The following is a 17,694-nucleotide window of genomic DNA, read 5'->3' on the forward strand; positions in this document are numbered from 1 at the left end:
TTGGTTTGATTTACAAGACACGGGTCAGATTTGAGAACATGACAGGTGTGAAGGCTTTTTAGAGCCCCTGAGGCCCAATTCAGAACTGTGGACCGGGGCCCCCACCAGGAGTCCCCAGAAGCTGCTCCTTGGGACATGCCGGGCCTCTGTGTGACTCTGGTGCATCTCCCCACTCACGGTGAGGACCGTTGGGCACTGGCTGAGTTTCAGAGCAGACCTGGGGATGTGGCTATTCCAGGAACCACCAGAGCTCGGCCCTGGTGAGTAAGCAGAAACGCACTGAGTAGCAAGAGAGGACTTTATTATTATACGGGGAAGGCAAGAAATTTCTTCTGTCTGCCACCGCCTTCGGTTTTGTGTGTGGTGCTTTAGTTCGTGAGCCCTGCCGGGGTCTCCGGGTCCCAGCCTAACAGCAGCTTCATAAAGAACCCACGAAGGGGCTGGGGCAGTGGGGGGGGGGGGGGGGGGGGGGGGGCGGTCGACTGACTTGCCTTGGTGTCTCAGAAGGCAGGGCTGGAATAAGCGCCTGGTCTTACAGTTCCTGCCTGCTTCCTGACTCCCAGCCCCAGCGACACCACCTCCCCAAGGAGGGGTAGGGCTGGATTCCCAGAGAGGGAGTAAAGAATTTGTGGTCAGCTGTCAAAGAGGCATGGGGACCAGGCTGACTGCAGCTTCCTCTTTTGAACTCCCTTGGCTCCACTGAGCCCTGGCGATTCCTGTTTCTGTGCAGCAAGCCCAGGGTTACGTGGGACAGAGAGCAGCCTGGAACTTCCAACCCGGAGAAGACCACTCAGAACACGTCTTCTGTGCTGGGGACACGGTGGCTCCGGCCACGCTCCGTAGTGTTTGAGGATGTAAGTCCCCCAACCGGTTCCAGCCTCACTAGCTAATCAGCTTCTTCCGTGTGTAAGTTCTGCTGATGGGGCGTCTCCTGGACAAGGCTTGGCTGAAAGGAGAGTCTTCTGCCTTAGCCGGGAAAACATCCATATCCTCATCTAGAGAAAGGCAGAAAGACTTAGTGGGCAGGAAGTCACTGAGGACAGAACAAAAGAAAACGGGCTTGAACTGGAGAGGCCACACCCGAAGACGGACTGACACCAGCACTGCCTGCAGGTTCTCGGGCTGTGTGAGCGCCCCCCCACCCGTCAGCACTGACTGGACGGCAGTAAATAATGGAAAAAGCTAAGTACTGCAGTTTGAACTCCCTCAGCTGGGTTTGTACATTCTTTTTGGCTCAGATTGTGGGGTTTATGCTGTTTCACGTGATTTATGTCTGAGTGTCAAGGGAGAGGAACCACCAAAGGCCCCCCACTCCTGCATTCCCCTTCAGTTCCAGGAGACCTTTCTAACCCATGCACTCAGCAGACGCAAGCCACGGGGTCGAGGAAAGGGAAGCCTCGAGTCTGATCACGACAGCCAGTCCTCCATCTACCACAGTACAGAAGCTTCCAGTACAGAAGCGTGGAACCCGCTGTGGGAAAGCTGCCAGCGTGCCACCCACCCCAGCCACACAGGATGTGGGATGTCCACATCTGTCACAGTTTCAAGAAGCTAAAGAAAACACATCAGGATCTGAGGACTGCACGTAACTACACCATGGGGTTCTAATGCGGAGATTCTTTGGGAAGAGCACGGGACCCTGCAGGGACGGTCCTCTGTCCCAGACCCGGCCTTCCCTAGAACTCCTCCCCCAGACGGCCTGGCAGCCCCGAGCTGACCCCGGGGAGGCACCCAGCAGTCACTCCTCAGGACCGTCCGTGAACAATTACCTCTGGCATCGTTCCACCGAGAGGAAGGCGTTCTCCCCTGGAACAGCAGTGGAGACTGGGTCAGGGCCTGCAGCCCGCTGGCAGAGACGCCGCTCCGCACGGCACAGCCAGGAGAAGGCGTGGAACCTACAGAGACGCAGGGTGAGCACGGCTCCGTGGCACCCCACGCCACGGGGCCCGGGCCTCTTCAAGGAGCAGCTCTGAGGCGCTCCCCCCAACCCCCAAAACCCACGGCGGCAGCCTCACCTGAAAAGAACACCTCGTCGTCCCCCGTCGAGGGCAGGTACAGCACGCTCGCGCCCGGAGACCGCTCCTCGCTCTTGCTGAGTTCTGGGTCTCCTCTCTGCCCATCACACGCTCTTTTTGCTTGACACTCCATTTCCTCCTCCGCAGGAAGGAGCCTCTTCCTGGAACCCAGCCCAAACTGTCCCCAGGAGCAGGCTTCCTCGGCCTTCGGCACACTGTCCCCGGGAGGCGAATGGTCGGGCAGCTGGCACACCCCCTCGAGCTCAAAATCCCCCAAGAGGGGAGTTCTGCTGATGCTGAGCTCGGGGCCTCGCTCCCTCCTCTCCGGCTCGAGTAGGGACACCCCTGCAGGGAGGTCAGCGCTGACCTCGCTCCTCGCAGCAGAGCTGCTGCCCACTGCCCGCTTCCTGCGGGGCCAGTCTCTGATGGTGTCTGGAGTGGTCTTCCCGCTGTGCTTGGGAGACGGGGTCCAAGGAACACTGCCGTCTGTCTGAAACGGAGAGGGGGTGCTAGAGGGGCCGCGGGTGGGGGTACAGGACTGGCAGATGTACATCTGTCCCCTGCTCTTGCCAGGGGTGCTGTGTGAGGGGCGGAGGCAGGGGGGAGACACGTAGGTGGCTTCGGGTCTCCCTGAGGACCTGCCAGCCCGGGGCAGGCCAACACCAGGGAGGGAGCTCTCGTCGCCCCGGGAGCTCCCCGCCCTTCGTAGGGACTCAGCTTCGCACAGACAGCCGGGGTCGATTTTTCTGATGCGAAGCTTGGGCAGGCCAGAAGCTCGCATCTCCAGCTCTACCTCGTAGGTCTGCGGGCTGGCGGGGGCTTCTGGAAGCTGAGCTGATGCCTGCAGATCCTCCAGCTGCGCAGCGGCCTGGCGCTGCCTTCTGTCTGCAGTGCAGCGCAGGTCGTAGGAAGGTGTCGGGGGAGAGCCAGGCCCACAGGAACGAGGGGATGGAAGAACCCCAGGGCTCGACGGAGAAGACTTCTTGGCAACCATCGTCCTTGACTGCCTCTCCTCTCCCATTGGTGCCACATCACTTTTCAAGCCATCACTGCCGTCAAGCTGTGCTTCGTCCAGGAGAGAGAGATACTCTGTGTCACTCGCCATCAGCAGCGGAGAGGACAGACGCCAGTCCCTACTGAAGCCAAGCCCAGGGTAGCTGCGTCTTTCAGGGGAAGACCGGAGAGAGAGGCTCGCTTCCTTCTGGTCCTTTCTGGCATCTGTGCTGGCAGCTGGGTTGTCAGCTGGGGCCTCTCTAGGAGCAGCAGAGGCACTAGGCTGGTGTTCCAGGAAGCTGCTTGCAAGATCCGAGGGCTCTCTGCACCTTTTTCCAGTTTTAGAAGGGGGCAGAGCGGGTGCGGGGTCAGACTGGGCATTCTGCAGGATTCTGGGAGGAGTTGAGGGAGCAGGACAGGAGAGAGGTGAGGCTACACTGGGGGCTTTCCAGGGCTCTCTCCAGTCCATTTCTCCGGGGGAAGGAGAGTTCGTCGAAAATTTCCGAAATGGACTCTTCTTGGAAACCTTGCCTGAGGGAAAGGTGAAAGGCTTCTCTGGAGGAGGAGATGGGGGAGGCACCAGACTTGTCATCCCCGGGCTCCCGGGGGTGGAGGCGGCTTTCTCCTCTCCTTTTTCTGCTAGCTCCCCTGCCTGGGAGGCCCCGGGGACACAGGGACGGTGGTGCTCTTGGTCCGGAGGCGTCTCTCCCCGCACCCCCGAGGCTGCCGCTCGCGGAGAGGACCCGGCAGGACTCAGACCTGCGGTCCCGTTGGGGGCTGCGGGGCAGGGGGTGCTTTCTGGACTGGAGGTCACCGAGAGTGGCCAAGTAGAATTCCGCAGAAATCCAGCTGGCTGACCACCTGGCCTTCTGGGGGTTCTTGGGATATTCTTTTCAAGAGGAGAGGTTCCTCCTTTCGCCAGGGAGCAGCCTTGCTGAGGAGTGACTTTTGGTTGAGATGGTGAGCCCCGGTCCCGTGAGGAGTCTTTTAAGGACTCCTCAAAAATGGCCTTTTTCGCAGGGGTCACTTCGGTAGGGGGTTTCTGCCACCTTTCAGGGGTGCGCCGTGGAGTTCGTGGCATACGAGGGAACCGTCTCGGCGTCTCTTTAGAAGAGCTTGCAGGTTTCCGGTTACTCTTCTTGGGAGTCTGTAAAGAAATGCTCATTTCAGTGCCTGAATGTCATCACCCATATGCTCTACAGAGCATCTGAGTCACCTCTAAGACGATCAGAAAGGCACATGGGAAATCCTTAACCTGGATTTCTGACAGTGACACGTTTCAACTCCCAAAACATGATGCACACTTTTCTTTTCCTAGCACTAAGCACCAAATCTGATCTTGGTCCTAAGACCAAGAAGTGTCTTCAGACGCGTTCTACAGCTCAAACACGCTTCGCCTTCAACGGTGGATCGCTCCACTACTGCCACGTTCTCTTCCACCGCACCGCTCCCGCTCCCTTCCTGAAGTGGCTTCTAGGTGTCACATCATCTGCTGTTCACCTGCCTTCAACACGTGCTTGCTCCACGCCCGTCATGTGCCAGGCCGTGGGGGGGATATGTGGATACATAAGGTCCAGCAACAAAGACGACGTCTCAGGAACGACACTCCCCCGCAAAAAATCTCCCTTCCTTCTGGCAAAATGCAGTTAAACACTCCAACAGGTAAAGCAGGTCAGACGCCCATCGTGATCATCTCAAGGGAATCCCGGTCTAGTGGGTATTCCACGTCGAATAGGGTACAGAGAGATGGTAACGGTGTCACCGGTGCACCAACAGGGATGTGCGTGGGACAACACGTGTTGGCAGCACAAGAGAGGACTGTCTAACCCAGCTAGCCTGAAGGGGGGACAGGAACAGTGAGTTAGGTCATTAAGAATGGGTATCAGGGGCGCCTGGGTGGCGCAGTCGGTTAAGCGTCCGACTTCAGCCAGGTCACGATCTCGCAGTCCGTGAGTTCGAGCCCCGCGTCGGGCTCTGGGCTGATGGCTCGGAGCCTGGAGCCTGTTTCCGATTCTGTGTCTCCCTCTCTCTCTGCCCCTCCCCCGTTCATGCTCTGTCTCTCTCTGTCCCAAAAATAAATAAATAAAAAAAAAAAAAAAAAAAAAAAACGTTGAAAAAAAAAAAAAAAGAATGGGTATCAGCAGGTAAATGTAAAAGGTGGGAAAGCGGGGAAGAGGTAATTTTGGTGCCTTTTAAAAAAAAAAAATTTTTTTAACGTTTATTTATTATTGAGAGACAGAGCGTGAGCAGGGGAGGGGCAGAGAGAGGGAGACATAGAATCGGAAGCAGGCTCTGAGCTGTCTGCACAGAGCCCAACCCGGGGCTCGAACTCACAAACCGTGAGATCGTGACCTGAGTCGAGGTCGGATGCTTAACCGACTGAGCCACCCAGGTGCCCCTGGTGCCTTTGCTCTATCATTTTCTCTGCCTAAAATGAAACCCAGCAGCTGCATGCAGACCTATGTGCAGCCTGATGTCACCGGAAAGGTGCAGGACAGAGCAGAGGGAGAGTGGGGGCCAGAGCCAGCCGATGGAGGCCCATGCCCATCTGGAGGACTGAACCTGGTTCCGTAAATCTGTGGTCTTCAAACCCATCTCCATAGCTGTGTGTCCTCCCACAAACTCTAAGCAGTTTATTGGGTTTCCAAATAAAAATTATTTTTTAACATAAGGATTCCATTTTCAGAAAACCCTGTTTAACAACAGGTCTCTAGAGCTTTAAGCAAAGTGATGCAGTCAGAAAGCTCACTCCCGGGGGTGCCTGGGTGGCTCAGTGGGTCAAGCATCCAACTTCGGCTCAGGTCATGATCTCCCGGTTTGTGGGTTCAAGCCCCGCGTTGGGCTCTGTGCTGACAGCTCAGAGCCTGGAGCCTGCTTCGGATCCTGTGTCTCCCTCTCTCTCTACCCCTCCCCCCACTGTGCTCTCTCAAAAAATAAATAAATGTAAAAAAAAAAAAAAAAAGAAGGCTCACTCTGGCCTCTGGGGGCAGGATGGACTTGAGAGGGAAGAGGGAAAAGGCAGTTGAAATGTTCCAGGCAGAACTGGGATAGGGCAGAACTGCAGGGATGGAGAAAAGGGAATGGGTATAAATGGCTATGTCTGGGAGTGACTCAGGCTTCTCACGTGGATGACTGGATTGGGTGGGTAGTGTAAGGGCAACAGATGAATGATGCCTGTACATTTCAGGAAGATCTATACGTGGTGTATGATAAAAATGGTGGACGAAACCAAGAGACTAGATGAGGTCATTTCTGTTTTCTCCTACCACCTTGGCCTCAGCCAAACTGCTGCCTTACATCCCTATATACCCAATAACCATTCATCTCGATCAACCCAACCACCCCCAAATATGTATTAACATCGACAGATCACCTGCTTTCTCGTCCCTAATGTTCTCAGTGGGTTTTTTGGGCCATGTTTGTTTCCCCCCACAAGACCACACTATTTTAAACATTATAGAAATGTTATACCTGATAAGCTGTAGGTATCTCAGAACCCAATGTGCTTCTTGAAGTCCTCTGAAGTCGAGCTGAACCCTTCTCAGAAGGACTGACCATCTCATGCAATGCCCCAAAAAGCAGGCTCTTGGGAGAACGAATACTTCGGTTTGGAGATTTTTCTCTTTGGTCTGCAAGTCAAAAACAGTAATTCTTTCTCAACTCCTGCCCTCCCAAATATTAACAGAACAGCCAGTCCATACAAGAAAACAATTTTTTTCGAGCTACTGGGAGTGGGGGATCCCACCTAATTACGCCAGCAACCCCAATTATTGCTGCCATCTGGACTTTTAATAAGATTGCATAGTTACCTCAGCCCTTATGTGAGGCAAGTAAAACAATTTAATTTGTAAATATAAAAACACATTATCTGATGATCCAAACTAATGATGGATGAAAGAATGAAGGACAAACAGGTATCCCCTTCCACCTAGGACCCGAGTGTAGAATGTGAATACATGGTGGAAATAACAGGTAATTTACCTGTTGAATGAATAAATTACCAAAAGGATAGTATGAATGACCAGCTGTAGGAATCCAAAGGAAGGACACTGTTAGTGAAGGTCATGGATCGTCCATCACTCTAAACCTCTACTGAATATGCCTGTTGTACCGCTCCAATATCAAGAAAGAAAATGCCAAGTTTTATACTTCTTTTCCCAAAAATACTTCCCGCCAAGTAGGCACACAACTAGGCGGTGGGCAAGCAAGTTACCTGACTTGTCTTGCTGGAATGAGTGAACTCTTTGCACACTTCGAGACTTGGGCTGAGACACAGAATAGAAGGAACCAGAATTTGTCCTGCTGAGTGACAACTGCTTGATTCGAGGACTTCGTCTCAAGCTTATTTCTACAAAACCAGAATCACAGTTAGTAACCAGGGAGAAACACAAGCTTTTTACATTTGCCTGTGTATGAAATGGGTAAATTTATGTTATACCACATACAAGATAGACTGTCACAAATTACTGACCTTGAAACTTCTGAAGTGTAACAAGGTTACAAGGGGTAGACATATGGCTTCAACAAAGTTCAGAAAAACCACTGACCTACCAGACTGTGACCTTTGGAAATCTCAAACTGCCACCCTTTTAACCATGATACTGGGTGAAAAAAGGGTTTATATGGTGTGACTTTTGCAAAAAATTTTTTAAATTTAAAAATTGCAGTTTTCATGTTTATGATACATAATTTGTGTAGAAACGACACCTGTAAGAGTATCAGTGAAGCTAAAATGTTAAGTATTTCTGAGTTGTGGGATTACCAAGCAATTATTAAAAATTTGGCTTCTTGGGGCGCCTGGGTGGCTCAGTCGGTTAAGCGTCCGGCTTCGGCTCAGGTCACCATCTCGCGGCTTGTGAGTTCGAGCCCCGCATCAGGCTCTGTGCTGACAGCTCAGAGCCTGGAGCCTGTTTCAGATTCTGTGTCTCCCTCTCTCTCTGACCCTCCCCTGTTCGTGCTCTGTCTCTCTCAAAAATAAATAAATGTTAAAAAAAATTTTTTTTTTTTAAATTTGACTTCTCTATATTTTTTGATTTACTTTTCTGATTTTTCTACAATAAACAAATTACTTGAGTCATTAAAAACATGACTTTGTTTTTGGAAAAAACAAAATGTTTGCTTTTGGAAACCCCTGTATTACATGTACTTTAAAAAGAAGCCACGGCACTTTGTATCACCCCGTGTTAGCCCGTACGCTGACCTCTGTTCCTACTGTGTAAAAAGGTTTCTCCAGAAATTCCCTCAGGAAATTCTGTGTAAAAGACCATTTACTAATAAACATTTACTGATCTACACTGCAGGCCCAGAGCTGTCATACTGTCTGCACAATATCCTAGGACATGCTGAACAACACCACAAATAGAGGGTTTTCAAAGAAACTAGAGAAAACAGCACAAAACAAACATAGGTAATACCGTCTGCTCCTTTTTCTGGGGACTCTTCGACTATGTCAATATCAGGACCAGGCTCCGAGGACCTTAACAAATAACAAGCATAGGGATTATTTAGTATCACTCATCGTTCATGCACCATAAGCCTCACAAAGCAACAGAGACCACAGGGCTTAAGAGTACTAGTGTTGGTGGGGCGCCTGGGTGGCGCAGTCGGTTAAGCGTCCGACTTCAGCCAGGTCACGATCTCGCGGTCCGTGAGTTCGAGCCCCGCGTCAGGCTCTGGGCCGATGGCTCGGAGCCTGGAGCCTGTTTCCGATTCTGTGTCTCCCTCTCTCTCTGCCCCTCCCCCGTTCATGCTCTGTCTCTCTCTGTCCCAAAAATAAATTAAAAACGTTGAAAAAAGAAAATTAAAAAAAAAAAAAAAAGAGTGCTAGTGTTGGCAAGCACTCTCACATACTTGACCGTTGCAAGTAAAATGGTTAGAACACTTTTTTGGAAAGTGGTTTTACAACACAAAAATTAATTAAAAATATGCATGCCTTCTAACGCACCCATTTCTCTCCTTGCAATTTATCCTGTAGATAACTTGCACAAGTATGTAAAATCTGTACACAAATAATGTCAAGATGAAACCTTCCTATTATTCCTGTTAAGTTCAGCTAAAAACCCTGGATGTTATATTAAAATGAACTACAGATTAAACAGTGACAAGAAGAGGCAGGTGGCTGGGGATCACAGGACCCAAAGAGAGACAGGGCAGTGAGCTCCCAGAGAGTTCCCTTTTTGCTTCCTGGATCCTGAACTGGGTGCTGGGGAAATAGACAACCCAAATATGTCAACAGGTACCAAAACTGCCCTAAGCCAAAGAACCAGGAAAGGGGCAGCTTAGCACGACAAACTTTCAGACACTAACTACCATGGAAAACTGTGGCCCACCACACCCATAGGCTGAGCCGAGATCCTAAACTTGCAGCCTGGCCCAGCAGTGATGATGACCCCCTCCATGTAATGACAAATGCTTTTGCATTTTTGTTTTTTAATTTTTGAGAGAGAGAGCAGGGGAGGGGCAGAGAGAGGGAAACAGAGGATCTGAAGCAGGCTCCGTGCTTACAGCAGAGAGCCGGATATGGGGCTTGAACTCATGAACCACAAGATCATGACCTGAGCCAACATCAGAAACTTAACCGACTGAGCCACCCAGGTGCCCCGCGTGGGTTTTTTTTTTTTTTTAAGTTTTTTTATTTTGAGAGAGAAAGTGTGAGCATGTGAGGGGAGGAGCTGAGAGGGAGAGAATTTTTTTGAAGGTTTTTTAAAATGTTTATTTTGAGAGAGAGCAGGTGCACACGGGAGAGAGAGAGAGAGAAAGAGAGAGAGAATCCCAAGCAGGTGGCACGGAGCCTGACGTGGGGCTTGAACACATAAACCATGAGATCATGAGCTCAGCCGAAACCAAGAGTCGGTTGCCTAAGTGACAGAGCCACCCAGACGCTCCGAGAGAATCTTTAAGCAGGCTTTGCACTTAGCGCACAGCCCAACATGGGGCTTGATCTCACAACCATGAGGTCCTGACCTGAGCCAAAATCAAGAAATCAGACACTTAAATGACTGAGCCACCCAGATGCCATGAAGAATGGTTTTTAAAATTGTGCAGGGGAGGACTGGGTGGCTCAGTCAGCTGAGCACCAGACTCTTGACTTTGGCTCAGGTCGTGATCCCAGGATCTTGGGATCCAGCCCTGTGTGGGTGGCTGAGCACAGAGCTTGCTTGGGTTTTCTCCCTCCTTCTTCTGCTCCTCCCCCATGTGTGAGCACATGCACACACGCTCTCTGAAAAGTTTTTTTTAAAAAGTTTATAATGGAAATGCAAGCTGGTGCAGCCACTCTGGAAAACAGTATGGAGGTTCCCAAAAAACTAAAAACAGAACTACCCTACAACCCAGCAATTGCACTACTAGGCATTTATCCAAGGGATACGGGTGTGCTCTTTTGAAGGGACACATGCACCCCCGTGTTGATAGCAGCACTATCAACAATAGCCAAAGTATGAAAAGAGCCCAAATGTCCATCGATGGACAAATGAATAAAGGGGCGCCTGGGTGGCGCAGTCGGTTAAGCGTCCGACTTCAGCCAGGTCACGATCTCGCGGTCCGTGAGTTCGAGCCCCGCGTCAGGCTCTGGGCTGATGGCTCGGAGCCTGGAGCCTGTTTCCGATTCTGTGTCTCCCTCTCTCTCTGCCCCTCCCCTGTTCATGCTCTGTCTCTCTCTGTCCCAAAAATAAATTAAAAACGTTGAAAAAAAAAAAAATTAAAAAAAAAAAAATGTGGTCTATATGTACAATGGAGTATTACTCGGCAATCAAAAAGAACGAAATCTTGCCATTTGCAACTACGTGGATGGAACTGGAGGGTATTATGCTAAGTGACATTAGTCAGAGAAAGACAAGTGTCATATGACTTCACTCATATGAGGACTTTAAGAGACAAAACATGAACATAAGGGAAGGGAAACAAAAATAACAAAAACAGGGAGGGGGACAAAACATAAGAGACTCTTAAATATGGAGAACAAACTGAGGGTTACTGGAGGGGTTGTGGGAGGAGGGATGGGCTAAATGGGGAAGGGGCACTAAGGAATCTACTCCTGAAATCATTGTTGCACTATATGCTAATTTGGATGTAAATTAAAAAAAATAATAAAACAAGTTAAAAAAAATTTTTTTAATTAAAAAAAAAAGTTTATAAATGTGGAATACCCATTTGATGGACTGCTTCTCAGCAACCCCTCACCGCCCCAAAAAGGAAGAAATATGGATACATACAACACCATGGACCAATCTCAAAATAATTATGCCAAGTGAAAGAGGTGACGCAAAAGAGTACATTCTGTATGATTCTCTAGCCCTCAGAATTTACAGAATGCTGAATACTCTTTAGTAATAAGACAGTTAAGACATCAGTCACAGGGGCTCCGAGAAGGTGGACAGTGGCCCGCAAGATCATTAGCAAGGCTGTGTGACTACACAAAGTAGCTAGGCAAGGGTGTTACTCACCTGCCCTTGATTTGTCTATGAAGAAGCCTTCTGGAGACTTGCTTATGTACTGGAGTCTCAGCCACACTCTTAGTCAGCAGTCTGTGATAACCTAAAATGTAAATAGCATCAATTTCATTTAACCTTATCAAGAAGTGGCAGCAAGGCAAAGCGAGCAGTCTGAAATTCTGTATGGCTTACTACTCGCCTGGAGTTGGTTTTTGTTTGTCTTTACCGGAGGGGCTCTTGATTGTTTTGGGGCTAACGTCTAACCATAGGACTTAATTTAACATGACACAACAGTTAATCAGCATTAGAGATTAAATAATAAGCTAGTGTAAAATACTGTAAAATTCTAATAAGCAATTCTGAAAAAAAATAAAAATATTTAATCAGGACTAATAAGTATCCATCTCACCAGTGCTTCTTATATTTATGATGAAATGATAGAGTATGAAAGTGCTGACATGCCACACAGATATTAAGATACTGAATAGCGAGCGCCATCTAGCCGGCATGCATTTCCGCAGTGGGGTATGCAACCAAGCTGATCACGGGAGGACTAGTTTAGAGGGAATTAAAAGTGACCAGGAAGAGAAGTGATGTCGGCAGGAATGTGGTGTAAGAACCTCTGAAATAACTCTTCCACAAAAGGAACGAGAACACTGGGCAAAAATGGGCAAAATCAGCCTTTTCAGAACTCTGGAAATTAACTAGTTTGCAACAATCCATGGAGTGTTTATCCAAGAAAAACAGTGAATCCCAGTAATAACAGCCAAGTCCATGGAACTTTATCTTGCCCCAGCGCCCCCAGCCCCATAGCCTTGAAAACCAACAGCCTGCAATCACTCTGCAGACCAACGCCCCTGCCCAGGGGCCTGTGTGTGAACAGGGCCAAAAGAGACTGGAGCTCCTCCAAAGCCCCATTCACAGATGTCATTATCTGACCGGTCTGGCAGTTCCCCCGCAAAAGCAAAATCTCACAGGCTCAAGTAGTCTCTATTTGACCTCAGGACTCACCCAGTATGAATGAGCTTTTTCCAGGGAGCACTTACTGAAACCAACCGGTAGCAACTGTGAACATCACAGCTGCCTAGGGGAGTGATAACAGCTGGGGCAAACAACAAGCTAACCAAAAGTGTAAAAGGGGAAACTAGGGAATGAGGTGTCTATGGAGGACTCAACAAACCTTCAACATACTCCTGGGACCTAAAACTCCATGCAATGCAGGGCTGTGTGCGCGCCCAGGGTAAACCCAAGAAGACCCTAAGCTGTCACCCACGGCTCACCTTGAGGCTCTAGAAAAGCAGAGAGAAATATACGCTGCCTGGCTGAGTACTGAAGAAATGAGCCAACGCACCAAAGGCCCTCAGCAAAGGCTGAGAAACTTACTGGTTCCAGGCATCAAAGAAAATCTGTCCAATCATTAGCTGGATCGCTAAGCTAAGTGAGCAGACGTCAGTGGCCACACATGACAGAATACAGACTTTAAAGAATTAGTTCAGGAAAGTCACCAAACAAAAGCAGTAACAATAACAACAAACACCGGAGGGGAGGGGAGAAGTCTGTCAGAAGTGCCTTATTATGTTACGTCCAGTTGTCAATAAAAAAAGAGACATGCAGGGGTGCCTGGGTGGCTCGGTCGGTTAAGTGTCCAGCTTCGGCTCAGGTCATGATCTCGTGGTCCGTGGGTTTGAGCCCTGCATCGGGCTCTGTACTGACAGCTCAGAGCCTGAGCCCGTTTCAGATTCTGCGTGTGTGTCTCTCTGTCTCTACCCCCACTCGCACTCTCTCAAAAACAAACATTAAAGAAAAAAAAAAAGCGCTGAAAGGGCAAAGACTCAACCAAGAATTGAATATCCAGCAAAATTATTGTTCAAAATGAGGGAGAAATTAGTACATTCCCAGGTTAAAAACAAATTCCCCCCCCCAAAAAACAGAACTTTTCAGTAGCAGACCTGCCCCATGAGTAATACTAGAGGGGGTCCTTCAGGCTGAGAGCAAAGGGCACTCAAGAGTGAGGCAAATCCATGGGAAGAATCAAAGAGCACCAGGGAAGGAACTACATAAATAAATAGAACGTACAGCACAGAAGCAGTTTCCGTTTGTAACTCTCTTCTCCTAGGAGTTGAAAAATAAAGTGATCATTATAAATTGATGTTGATGGGCATAGAGTGTACGAAGATGTAATGTGTATAACAACGTAGCACAAAGGAGGGGGTAGGAAACAGAACTGTATTTATAGAAGCAAAGTTTTTCAATACTGCTGAAATGAAGTTGGTATTAATCTGAATTAGGCTCTTAGAAGATAGGAATTGTAATCCCCAGAGGGAGTGATGTTACACTAAATAGTGCCATAAGAAGCTAGGGGTTGGTCTCTCCACCAAAACAGCTAGTAAACTGGCAGGGGAGTGGGGGGTGGGAAATGATCAGAATCAAGTATTTTGGAACTCTGGAACCCAAGGGGCTACTTGCAACAATGAGGGACATGATTTATGCAAGGAAGATGCTGCTGAGTTTTGGTAAGCGAGCACCACGCATGAAGCTCTGATCTCCTTTCCCCAGCCTCACCGCAGCTGTGGGGAGAGGGGCCCACATTCCGGGAGCAGGTGGCTGGTGGTAGGGCAGACACCTTGTCCTCCAAACTTGGGGTCGTGTGGTTAATCTGATGGACCCCTGATGGGCGGGCGCAGACACTTGCCTCTCGTTTTGGGACCTCCAGAAGGCAGCTGCGTTTCCCAAGATGGCTATGGGAATATTTAAAGGGACAAGAATACTTTCTTGTTTTTCCCTTTTTAGAGTCAGACATTTAAGGAAATCTTGGTCAGGTTACTGGCAAACCAGAGATAACGGAACAGAAACTTCGGTGACCACACACAATATGGACTACATGCGTCGCGGGTTTGGAAAACAGAGACAGCTGAAGTCCTCAATATGCGAAGAGGAGCAAACACTCAGGAGCGGGAGAATCTGGTTTCCAAAGTTGCCACATTATAATAGTCAGAATATCTAATCTTCAACAAGCAATTACAAAATATACAAAGGAACAGGGACATAGAGCCCATCCACGGGAAAAGAAGAATTTGATGGAGACCATCCCTAAGAAAACCCATCAGAATGGCTGGTCAAGGACAATAAATCAAGTTTTCTAAATGTGCTCAATGACTCAAGAATATCACAAAGAAATAAAGGAAATCAGTAAAACAATGTATGAACAAAATGAGACTGTCAACAAAGTGATACAAATTATTAAAAGAAACCTAATTCTCAAACTATTCCAAAAAATAAAAGAGGAAAAAAACTTCTAAATTCATTTGACAAGACCAGCATTACCCTGATACCAAAACCAAAGACACTACAAAAAACTACAGCCCAGTATCTCTGATGAACAAAAATGCCAAAATCCTCAACAGAATATCAGCAAACCGAATCCAGCAATACATTAAAAAAATCACTCACCACAAGTATGATTTAATCCAAAGATGCAAGGGTGGTTCAATATTTGCAAAACAACGTGATTCTTCACATGAACAAGAGAAAGAATACAAACTGTATGATCGTCTCAATAGACACAGACAAAACATTTGACAAACCACAGCATCCATTTATGATAAAAACTCTCAACCAAGTAGGTTTAGAGGGAACATACCTCAAAGTAATAAGGCCATAGACGAAAAACCCACAGCTAACATCATACTCGATGGTGAAAAATGAGCTTTTCCTCTAAGATCAGGAAAAAGACAAGAGTATCAACCACTTTTATTCGACACAGTACCACTGGAACTCCTAGCTGTAGCAATCGAACAAGAAATAAAAGGCATCCAAATTGGTAAGGAAGAATTAAAACTGTCACTATTTTCAGATGACATGATACTATATATAGAAAACCCTACAGATTCCACCAAAAAGCACTAGAACCGATAAATAAATTTAGTAAAGGTGCAGGATTGCAATTAATATACAGAAATCTGTTGCCTTTCTACACACTAATAACAAAGTAGAAGAAAAAAAAAATCCCATTTACAACTGCACCAAAAAGAATAAAATACCTAGGAATAAACTTAACCAAGGAGGTGAAAGACCTGTATTCTGACAAGTATAAAACACTGATAAAAGAAATTGAAGATGACACAAATAAATGGAAAGATATTCCATGCTCATGGATTTGAAGATTTAATATTGTTAAAATTTCCATACTACAAAAAGCAATCTACGGATTTAAGATAATCCCTATCAAAATACTAACAGCATCTTTCACAGAACTAGAACAAATACTAAAATTTGTATGGAACCACAAAAGATCCCAATTAGCCAAAGCAATCTTGATAAAGAACAAATCTAGAGGTATCACAATCTGTGATTTCAAATTTTTTTTTTTTCAACGTTTTTTATTTATTTTTGGGACAGAGAGAGACAGAGCATGAACGGGGGAGGGGCAGAGAGAGAGGGAGACACAGAATCGGAAACAGGCTCCAGGCTCCGAGCCATCAGCCCAGAGCCCGACGCGGGGCTCGAACTCACGGACCGCGAGATCGTGACCTGGCTGAAGTCGGACGCTTAACCGACTGCGCCACCCAGGCGCCCCCACAATCTGTGATTTCAAGATATACTCCAAAGCTATAATGAAAACGGTATGGTACTGGCACAAAAATAGACACACAGATCAAAAGAATCAGTAAAGAGCCCAGAACTAAACCACTCTTATGTGGTAAATCTACAACAAAGGAGGCAAGAGTATACAATGGGAAAAGAGTCTCTTCAATAAATGGTGCTGGGAAAACCGGATAGTTACGTGCAAAGGATGACACTGGACCACTTTCATATACCATATACAAAAATAAAATGGATTAAAGACCTAAATGTGAGAACTGAAAGCATAAAAATCCTAGAAGAGAACACAGGCAGTAACTTGACATCAGCCACTTGTTTCTAGGTATGTCTCCTCAGGCAAGAGAAACAAAAGCAAAAATAAACCTTTGGGACTACACTGAAATGTAAAAAGCTTCTGCACAGCAAAGGAAACCAACAAAACGACAAGGCAACCCTACTGAATGAGAGAAGATATTTGCAAATGACATATCCAATAAGGGGTTAGTATCCCAAATACATAAAGAACTCATGCAAGTCAACACCAGAAAAATAATCTAATTAAAAAATGGGCAGAGGACCTGAACAGCTATTTCTCCAAAGACATACAAATGGCCAACAGAGACATAAAAAGATGCTCAACCATCACTCATCATCAAGGTAACTGAAATCAGAACTACAATGATAGGTCACTTTACACTTGTCAGAATGGCTACTATCAAAACAAGAAATAACAAATGTTGGTGAGGATGTGGATAAAAGGGAACCCTTATGAACTGTTGGTGGGAATACCAGCTGGTGCAGCCACTGGGGAAAACAGTATGAAGGTTCCTTTATTTTATTATTATTTTTTTTTGTAGAGGAAATTCTTGATTTTTTAATATATATATATATATATATATATATATATATATACACACACACACACACACACACACACACACATACATACATACATATCTTGATTCTAAACCTTATCGTTTTGGACTATTATTATTTTTTATTTAAATCCAGGTTAGTTAACATGTAGTGTAATAATGATTTCAGGAACAGAATTTAGTGATTCATCACTTACATGTAACACCCAGTGCTCATCCCAACAAGTGCCCTCCTTAATGCCCAATGACAGTTCATTTAAAAATTAAAAACAGAATTATCATATAATTCACCAGTATAATTCCACCACTGGGTATCTATCCAAAGAAAATGATAACTGCTAATTCAAAAAGATATACACACACCTCTGTTTATTGCAACTTTACAATAGCCAAGATATGGAAGCAACCCAAATGCCCATTGATAGATGAATGGCATACATACAACGGAATATCACTCAGCCATAAAAAAGAATGAGATCTTGACATCTGTGACAACATGAATGGCCCTAGAGGGTATTTTGCTAAGTGAACTAAGTCAGAGAAAGAAATGCCATATGGTTTCACTTATATGTGGAACCTAAAAGAACAAAACCAGACTCCTCAATACATAGAACTGGTGGTCCCCAGAGGGGAGGTGCGTGGGGGGTGGGTGAAAGAGATAAAGGGAATTAAGAGGTACAAACTTTCAGTTATAAAATAAACAGGTCACAGAGATTAGTATAGCACTCTACCCAATACGAGCAGAATACACATTATTCTCAGGCACACGCAGAACACTCTCCATTACAGGTCAAATGGTAG

The 17,694-nt window shown here is 47.0% G+C and overlaps 1 protein-coding gene across 1 annotated transcript in view; it reads right to left on the reverse strand.

Moving 5' to 3' along the window:
• Nucleotides 1-456: 456 nt before the first annotated feature.
• The window catches only part of TICRR (TOPBP1 interacting checkpoint and replication regulator), a 49,399-nt gene continuing 32,161 nt past the window's right edge, over nt 457-17,694 (reverse strand). The window contains exons 16-22 of the mRNA XM_058736596.1: nt 11,450-11,540; nt 8,423-8,484; nt 7,222-7,356; nt 6,480-6,637; nt 2,016-4,155; nt 1,770-1,895; nt 457-995 (exon numbers count right to left, since the gene is read on the reverse strand). Coding sequence (XP_058592579.1) covers nt 883-995; nt 1,770-1,895; nt 2,016-4,155; nt 6,480-6,637; nt 7,222-7,356; nt 8,423-8,484; nt 11,450-11,540 — 2,825 coding nt within the window. The 3' untranslated portion in view covers nt 457-882. The remainder of the gene's footprint in view (nt 996-1,769; nt 1,896-2,015; nt 4,156-6,479; nt 6,638-7,221; nt 7,357-8,422; nt 8,485-11,449; nt 11,541-17,694) is intronic.

Source organism: Neofelis nebulosa, chromosome 7 (genome assembly GCF_028018385.1).
Source record: "Neofelis nebulosa isolate mNeoNeb1 chromosome 7, mNeoNeb1.pri, whole genome shotgun sequence".
In the NCBI taxonomy this organism is placed as follows: Eukaryota; Metazoa; Chordata; class Mammalia; order Carnivora; family Felidae; genus Neofelis; species Neofelis nebulosa.